The sequence below is a fragment of the Lactuca saligna genome, chromosome 2 (genome assembly GCF_052625555.1).
Source record: "Lactuca saligna cultivar CGN05327 chromosome 2, ASM5262555v1, whole genome shotgun sequence".
Lineage (NCBI taxonomy): Eukaryota > Viridiplantae > Streptophyta > Magnoliopsida > Asterales > Asteraceae > Lactuca > Lactuca saligna.
The window spans coordinates 32,681,946-32,691,226 of NC_136418.1; the positions used below are offsets into that span (position 1 = coordinate 32,681,946).

The 9,281-nt window shown below is 33.3% G+C and overlaps 1 protein-coding gene across 2 annotated transcripts; it reads right to left on the minus strand.

Moving 5' to 3' along the window:
• Nucleotides 1-2,202: 2,202 nt before the first annotated feature.
• Nucleotides 2,203-6,849, minus strand: LOC145028828 (mitogen-activated protein kinase 9-like). Of its 2 annotated transcripts, none has more exons than XM_078977554.1 (11): nucleotides 6,464-6,849; nucleotides 5,383-5,785; nucleotides 4,908-5,035; nucleotides 4,731-4,790; nucleotides 4,082-4,231; nucleotides 3,851-4,006; nucleotides 3,615-3,752; nucleotides 3,444-3,517; nucleotides 2,862-2,973; nucleotides 2,579-2,776; nucleotides 2,203-2,489 (listed from the first exon to the last, which is right to left on the minus strand). In XM_078977554.1, exons 1-11 carry the CDS (start codon nucleotides 6,716-6,718, stop codon nucleotides 2,454-2,456), a joined length of 1,710 nt encoding a protein of 569 aa, XP_078833680.1. In that variant the 5' UTR covers nucleotides 6,719-6,849; the 3' UTR covers nucleotides 2,203-2,453. The 2 variants fall into 2 exon arrangements, with proteins under 2 accessions (XP_078833680.1, XP_078833679.1); XM_078977553.1 differs by having other exon boundaries at nucleotides 2,579-2,780; nucleotides 2,866-2,973; nucleotides 6,464-6,848.
• Nucleotides 6,850-9,281: the final 2,432 nt, after the last annotated feature.

Consider the following 9,281-nt stretch of genomic DNA (forward strand, 5'->3'; position numbering starts at 1 on the left):
GGTTAGGATGGAGGATTGACTACTATTTTTGATTTATCCATTGAAAAGGTGTTTGATTTTTATATCCTTTTATGTAAATTAAACGGATAAAATGATAATAAATATATAAAAGCCAAAACACCTTGTTTTAAATAGATATATCAAGAATATAAATAAAAATATCATATTCCATAACATATATATATATATATATATATATATATATATATATATATATATATATATATATATATAAGACTATTAAATATAGATTCAGTTCAAAGATACCATTTGGATTCATTATTCAATATCACTCATGAATAACACATACTAACAATTTGTTTATAATACATAGGTATGTAAAGTACAAAATGGAGATGAATATGTTTAGAACTTAAAAAGTTGCTTTTGTTTTGTATCACAACACTAAAGGAAGGAAAGAAAGAATTTCATTAGAGCAATTTTCTCTGTGTTATTCCCTCATATAAAATAGATTACACAATGTGTTATATAGCTAAAAAAACAAATAAAAAATGCTAAAAATTTGCAAGTGCATGTGATTCTATGAAACTAGCAACTAAGCCACATTATTCTCCCTCAAATTTGATCAACATATGACCAATTCAATGACTAAATAAATCTGATTAAAATACCAACCCTTGAACCATCAAGACAGCCCAAATAACCCATGAAGATTACGTATCATTCACCCATGTAATCTTGATGATCTTTAACCGTTTCCTCATCATAACAAAGCAGTTCTTCTTGTTTTATCAAATAGGCTTCACTTTAATTGTCTTTCCATTTTGTACACTTATTTGCAAAGTGTCCATACCCTCGACAATCATAGTACTTAAACAGACTCTTATGACCTCGACCGAGCCTCGTCCACGTCCTCTTTCACTTCCATAGAATCCTCTTCCCTAACTTCTTACTCGTCTGTATTGCTTACCATCATTATTACCATTGGTCATCAATAAAAGTTTTCCTTGTTGTTCATCCCTTTCATCATGGCTTTTGAGTCTTTCTTCATATGATTTGAGTCTTTCCACCACTTCTTCAAAAGACATGATTTCAATCTCCAAGTATTGGTCAATGGAGACAATGATTAGTAGATATTTATTCGGGGCTGAATTGCAAAGCTTTCTAACAACCACTTCTTCTTCTTCTTCAAGTCTTGAACCAAGAATTTTAAATTTTGCCACGATGCTACTTATCTTGCCCCAGCACTCATTAATAGTCTCATTATCATTCATCTTTACAATCTCCACCTCATTACTAAGATTTTGCAAATGCACCATTTAGACTCGATCGACTACTAGGTATCTAACCCGAATCGCTTCCCAAACATCCTTTGTATCTTTATGTTTACACCTTCAACATAATATCTTCTGGTAAGTTTGAAAGATAATAGCCTTCATGGTGTGGTTCTTCTTTGCTCCATAGTTCCTCCTATTACAGGATCCTTGAATTCCATAAACCGTATGCCATTACCATCGTTTCAACCATAACTGACCATGAAGTGTAGTTTGTTTCGGTTAATTTAGGAAATTGAATGGTATGTTAACTTGTTTGTGGGTTATATAGTTCTTGTGTTTTCTTGAAAAAAATGGCCTCGATGTCGTTCTTGCTTCTTTTCTTCTCACCTCTTTCTACCAAACGTGATCGCCTTGTTGCTTGCTTTCTTGCTCTCAACATGATTGCATAGGGTTGCAATCAACCTTTTTTTCCTACCAAATGAGGGATTTGAATCTTCAATAACACTCACAAATAACACACTCACAATTTGTTTGTAATGTATGACTATGCAAAATATGGAGATGAATATTTTTAGTATTCAAAGAGTTGTTTCTGTTTTGTATCACATGAAGCAAAGAAATGAAAGAATTTTATTAGAACAATTTTCTATGTGTTATTCCCACACATAAAATATATTTCAAAGTGTGCTATGTATAGCTAAAAAGAAAAAAATGCTAAAACCTTGCAGGTACATGTGCTTCTATGAAAGTGACAACTAAGCCGGATTATTCTCCCTCAAACTTCGTCAATACATGCCCAATTCAGCAACTAAATAAATCTGATTAAAATACCAACTCATGACCCGTGAAGACAACCCACTTAACCTATCAAGATTACCCAATAGTTTTTATATCGAATATTGAACAACTTTTGCATTAATTAGATATATCAGTTGCTATAAAAAAATTGAGACTATTACAAACATTTGAAACTAAAAAGCCTGATTACTAATATAAAAGCATCGCCAAAATTTGGGCAAAATTCACAATTAGTACATGATAGTTTTGCAAATGTCAAATGAGAATGGAATTTACAATTTCTTCCCTCGATTTACTTGCAAGAAACATGTCAAATTGGAATAATTATATATAAAACATACTTTTTTTTTTCATTATAACATGTAACAAAATACAATATATTAATCCTTGCAACCTCGGAACAAAAGATCTCGTCTTCTACTCCGCATCTTGTTGCTCCGAATCCGATTCTTCCTACAAAACACAATTATTTATTTAGATTACAAAAAAAATAAATGATTAAAACTTTATGAATTTATACCAAAATTTGGAGCAGAAGTTACCTCTCGTATTCCTTTGGATCCTATACACTTGGAAGCACTGATACTTGCACTCTTTAACAGGCTTCGAGCACTGTAATTTCCTTTATTTTCTCCACCTTCATCCTGTTGTGGTGGACTCTCAAGCGTTGAAGCAACATATTCTGGTCGTTTTTCCAAATCTTCTTGAGAACTTCCTTCCTCCTTTGGTGCAGGAACTCGCTCCCTAACAAAGATATAGCAGTAACAATAACAGATAGCATATAGTAGTAGAGTAAGAAAATAGGAAATTTCTAAATATAGAAACTTGCCTAGGAAGTGAGGCATGTTGCCTTAGCAGTGGAGTGGTATTACTATTTCCACCTTTGCCGAAACCCTCCTCAAGATGTGCAAATTGACGCTTAAAGCGGTCAACCCCACTATTAAAAATATATAACAAGACAATTCAATGAGTATCTAGAAAAGAAAGGCCATGCCAAAGAGGCTTTCTATGCCTATTTTGATGATGACATTACTAGAGAGACTTTCTAGGACAATAGGGCATTCATGTCTTTTGTATAGATGCAAGAGATCTAGAAAAAATCCGTATCCTATCTTTTTAATTAACAAAAAAAAATTGCTACTTTCGTCCCATTGACATGAAGGTAAGTCCAATGCACTTTGTCCAACATCCTTGTTCCACCTTTTGGATACAACTTGTCATAGTTTAAACTTTTTGTCCTTATTTTACCTTTTAGAGTGGGACAAAAAGTTGGAATTAGTGTCTCATTGACATTTTTTCGATATAAATCCAATGCATGTCAAACACAATGAAACTTTTTTTTTCTTTCTTTTTTGTCGAGCTTTAAGGAAAATTGAGAAACTATTAACCAAGGAGCAAGTGTATGACCTCGGGTACAAGAAGCTAGTCTGTTCACCGCCACGTAAATATTCCTGAAGCATTTGAGGATGGTACTCCAAAATCTGGTTATAAATAATACGCCCGTTAAAAAAAATCAAGATTTAGTAAAATTAAAAATCACAATAATCATAAAATAATAGTAATAAGTAAGATTAAAACCTCTCGATAAATCAACTCCCTAACATCATCTTTTCCCAATTTCCTCCTTTCGAATTCAAATTCAAGTTTTGATATGGGCTGAGTTGATGGTTCTCTGTCCACATTCCCCAGCCCTTTAAAGTAAGGATCTGCTAGTGACTACAAAATAGCAATGTATTTTCATTAGGGATAAAAAAAAATTCATATCAATCATATAATTCTTTGATTTAAATTTTGATTTTTGTTTTTATTTATACCTCTTCAGCTGATGGACGATCTTTTGGATCAAATGCAAGTAGGCGTTCAAGTAGTTTAAGAGCCAACGGATCGACATGTGGAAATTTGTGTGTGAAGGGAACAGGTTGTTTCTTTCGCATACTATTAAGATACCTTCTTGCCTTTTCATTGCGAATCTATATTTTTTTAATAACAGTAATGTTAAAGTAAAATCAGTATTAATACTTTTAGAAACTTGTAGAAAAACTAACCCTTGCAATAGATTCTGGAGGAGGAGTTCCGAGTAAATCAGTCATGAGATCCAACTGATGAACAACATTCTTTCCAGGAAACAACGGTTTCCCAGTAAGCATCTCTGCAAATATGCATCCAATGCTCCAAATATCAATAGCCGGAGTATACTGCAAAAAAAAAAAGAAAAAGAAAAGAAAAGAAAAAAAACATTTCAGTTTTTAATCCGCATTCCACAATAGAAGTTAAATAAAAATTTTGTTTCTTTGTGGACACGACTTAATCTGGTAAGCTGTACATGTGTGTGTGTGTGATACTTTCTTACTTGGATTGATAGAAAATCACCATTTCGGTTTTTAATCCACATTCCACTATAGATTGATAGAAGATAAATAAAAATGTTGTTTTTCTACACGACATAATCTGGTAAGCTATATGTGTGTGTGTGCATGTTTCTTACTTGCTGTAGAAAGAATGACTACGCAGAGAGTCGAGGAAATGAGACTTTTGAAAAATTTAGGATTTTAATTTTTTCCTTTCATTTCACCATGTGTGCACTGCCATTTTCTTATAATGTTTTTTAAACATCATTTATCCGGATAATACCATATCAAAAGAACACTTGTTAAGAAAAAGAAACAAGGCGTAATATTAATATGAGCATCATACTTTAGAGAAAAAGGAGCCACATAGTTCAGGAGCACGATACCAACGAGTTGCAACATAATCCTGTATTAATCCAAGAGACGAAATGTAACTACAAATATTGGTTTTCAAAAGTGTATATACACAAGATATTACAAATGATATTGAAAATAACAATAATAATAAATAAAGACCACTTACTGTCCAGAATATAGCCGAAGGTGCATCATTAAATGATACACGAGCAAGCCCAAAGTCACAAATCTTCAATTTGCAATCAGCATTAGCAAGAATGTTTTTCGGCTTCAAATCTCTATGAAACACGTTTGCTGATATTAACCATATATCAATTAGTTAATTAATAACAATATCATAGTAATATTCATATAAACTGGTCTGCTAAGCCACAACTTCCACACAACTAGAAAGGACAAATGGCAATAACTAGCAAACATATTTTCACTTCATTTCCAATTTGGTCATCCAACTTTCAAACACCAATATAGAAACCATTCAACTTTCAAAAAGAATTCGCACAAAATTACGTAAAATAACCAATTTCGAGAATTATAAGCGTCTTAAGAAAAAGATTTTTAAAGCTACGTGACCAAAATTAAATGTAAAGTAATAAAAAATACTAGTACGTTGCTATTTATCGAAATTGGAAACAAGCCACCTGTGTGAATATACTTTAGTCCACGAAGAAGTTGGTATAAGAAAAACTGATAATGTTCGGGTGTGAGATCATCATTTGCTCTAATAACCTGATGAAGATCAGACTCCATCAATTCAAACACTACATAAATGTCTCTAAACTCTCTTCTTGAAGGAGGAAGCATTATATGCTTAATTTCAACAATATCTGGATGCCTAAGCAACCGAAGGAGTTTGATTTCTCTAAGAATTCTTGTGGCATCAGATACATGCTCAAAAACATCATTGATCTTCTTAATGGCAACCCTGTCTCCTGTTTGCTTATCAGTGGCGGACCCTACAACACCATAACTGCCTTTTCCAACCACTTCTTGAACTTCATATCTTCCTGCCTCTCCATATTCGGTGAAGAACTCTCTTTCCAGCTGCGTACAAAAAACAAGTATTTGGTTTTGGTCAACAAGAAACTATATCTTTAACTTTACATTTAAATTTTAGGGTAACAAATAAAGAGATTTTACATCTTAAATGGGGGTTCAGATTCAAGGAATGGGGTTGATCTTACATTCTAAGGTGAAAAAGTTCATGTTTTCAAAACATAATGGTTGTTTTCACAAATGGGGTTGATTCAAGATTCAAGAAGTAGGGATTTTACATCTTACATTATCAATTATAAAGGCAAAAGGCACACAAGTAAACAAAGGTGGGCATGAATCAAATTTGTCCATGTGTTTGTAGGATTAGTCACATAGCAAAAGAAGTACATTAATTACGCAGTAAACAATGGGATCAATTAATAATAAAAAAACAAAATAGATGGATATAAATATTTTATTTGATTTTCATATAACGACAAGAATAGGGTTTCATGGTATAATTTAAGAAGGATTCTCTTAAATGGTTTCTTTGTCTATGAAGATTCAAAGAATATGACATATAAAATATATGTCAGAAACATGGTCCAATGCAAATGCAATTGTCAAGTATTCACGAATTTTGTCCATGGCACAAATTAATCCCATTTATGTAAAGGATTTAATAACCAACAGAAAAGAAAGGAATCATCAAATGCCAATGACACAAGATATGCAAGAGAAAGAGACCCTTTTGAGAGGATCCATTGAGACGGAGGTTAAAGATGAGAAAGCAATGCGTTTTGGAACTCTGATCTTCTTAAACGCAGGAAGATCGAACTCTTCAACAATTGTGAGTTGGGTACTTGATAATGATAATGATTGTTTGGGTTCATAATCGGGATTCAGAACGACATTGGGGTTAGTGGAAGTGGGAGAAGAAGACAGATGATTATGACGTTGAAACCACCGAAGAATCTCATCCACGAATGTTGATATCCCCATAAAACTCGCTGTAGTATTTGTCCACAAGTTTTTTGTGACACAAACACATCCCCGTAATTCTCGATTCTCTTCTCGAATCGGAGCCAGTCAATATCAGCATTCCCCCTTCTCTCTCGCTTGCGTGTTTCACAGGAGGTTGCCTATCAATGGTACTGATGTCTCCGACGCAAAATGGAGGAAGATAAACAAGTGCTGCGCTACGTGGGGGATGGAAGTTACATTTTAATTTGTTACAGAATATGGGAAGTAGATACGTCTTTTTACCTTAACGACATTGATTTTTCAATCAATATACATATATTTAAAGTGTCAAATTAAATAACTTATGTATAAATTGATAAAATGATTGTTGGAGATATAATGACTCTACTTTTCATCATTAACACCTGGTTATCGAGTTGAACTTAACCGGACAAAAGAAAAGAAATTGATGGAAATGAAAAGAAAATAAAAGAACTTGGTGTTTGTGGGTGTTCCTGAGTTTCATTAAAAAAAGGAAGTGAAATGAAATGGAAAGATCACTTTCCGAGTTAGGAAGATTTGGAAAGAAAGAATAAAATAATTAAATTTCCTTCTATTTCTATTCAACTCGTGAACAAAAAAGATTTTTTTTCCCTTTCATTTCTCATCTTTTCTCTCTTGACTGTCTTTTTCCTTCTTTTCTTTTCTTTTGTTAAACTTGGGAACTAGGCGTAAATTAGACATCATTGTTAGATATGATTTCATTTCGGAACCCAGGTCTATACAATGTCTAATCTTTTTTATTTTTATATCCAACAAATACTTAAATAGTATTAAGCAATAAGGATTGACCCATCTTTGAATTATTACCAACTTTTCAACTAAATCACACTTTTTAAGTTTCGATTGTGGCAAGTTTCTTTAACCCCTGGTAAGATTCTAGTCCTTTTTTTTGTCATTTTGAACTATGACATTCTGGATGTTATTTCTTAATATTTCTTTCAAAAAAATATACATATGTTTCTTGTTTGTTATATCACAAGGGATTAACCCAAAAAATGATTTTAACTTGGATGTATATGCAGGAAATATACGATTTCAACATCCATTTTCAGAAATGTTTTTGTATTTCGGAAATGTTTTATGTATTTCAGATTTCTCCAAGTGAGGGTCTACTCTATTTAACTTGGATTTCCTTTCATTTTTTATTGTACTGTGTCAGTAATGATCAAAGAAGTAATCTAAAAAAGTCATCGTTTAAGAGGAAAGAATGAATGGTGCTTTTTCATTTTTCCTATTTTGCGCAGTCGTGCACCATTGTTTAGGATGGAACGTATCCCGATAAAAGATAATGACTCATTTGTCCATTAATGATAGCTTAATAACCATAACTTGATTTGGTGTTTCCCATTCAGAAAGAGTTGAAACAAGATGCATTGTCTCTGTGTATCAAGTTTGATAGCCTTTTTCCTTAAAAAGTCACTACCAGATAGTGACAGTGTATAAATCTTAGTGATTTCATTGTTGATATCACATGGTCACACGTTATACCAAAGATCACTATGATTTCCCATATGTACAAGTCTTATCTAGCTAATTTTATGAAATCATTCACATTACAATAATGTACTTCATATATGGTATCTATGATGGAGTATACCTTCCCTATTCCACATTTGAACATCGTCCTTTCAATAACCATCTTTGCATAAAGGTATTGGGTGTTTACTAAAAATCATCCAATATTAGAGATAAAATTTGACAGAATTAACAGTGGAAGCATTTTTGTTTGAATAAACTAAACCATTTTTCACCCATCAAGGATCATTTAGCAAGAACTTACAAAGATTAAAACAACCATAGAAAGTTAAGTATTACAACCTTTGAAGACTTTGATTTTTATGGGAGATTGGAAGTTGGTGAAATGTGGCATGAAAACTCCAAAAGACAAGTTCTCTATAATGTATCCACCAAGCAAGAGTTGTGTAACATCCAGATGCCGAGGTACTTTTCATTTTGCAAATTTGGCATTTTGTAGGATCGCCACGATGTGGCGGGAAGACACCACGACATGGCACGTCAAGTACATCCCGAGTAGTTCATTTTAAGCAGCCATGCCGTGGCGACTGGAAAATAAGAAACCCTATTTTTTTGGGTTACTCCAAACTTCAAGGAATGAGGAGGCTAGGGTTTGTTCACCCTCAGCGTCCGTCAGCCTCCATCAGACCCGTGAAACCGTAAATCTCTCTCTCTCTCTCTCTCTCTCTCTCTCCTTCTTTCTCTCTCTCTCTCTCTCTCTCTCTCTCTCTCTCTCTCTCTCTTTCTCTTTCTCTCTCTCTCTCTCTCTATCTCTCCCCCCTCTCTCTCTCTTTCTTTCTTTCTATTTTTCTTTCTCTCTCTCTCTCTCTCTCTCTCTCTCTTATTTTGAGCCTTCATTGGTGTTATTGAAGCCTTGGAAGGAAGAAAGAAGAAGAAGTGAGCTAAGACTCAGCAACCTAGTCCTCATCCTTTTTGTTAGCAATCTTTTGGACCTTTGTAAGGGTCTATGGCTCGATTTTTATTAAAATAGATTGTTAGATCTTATGTTTTATCCCTTAATCTT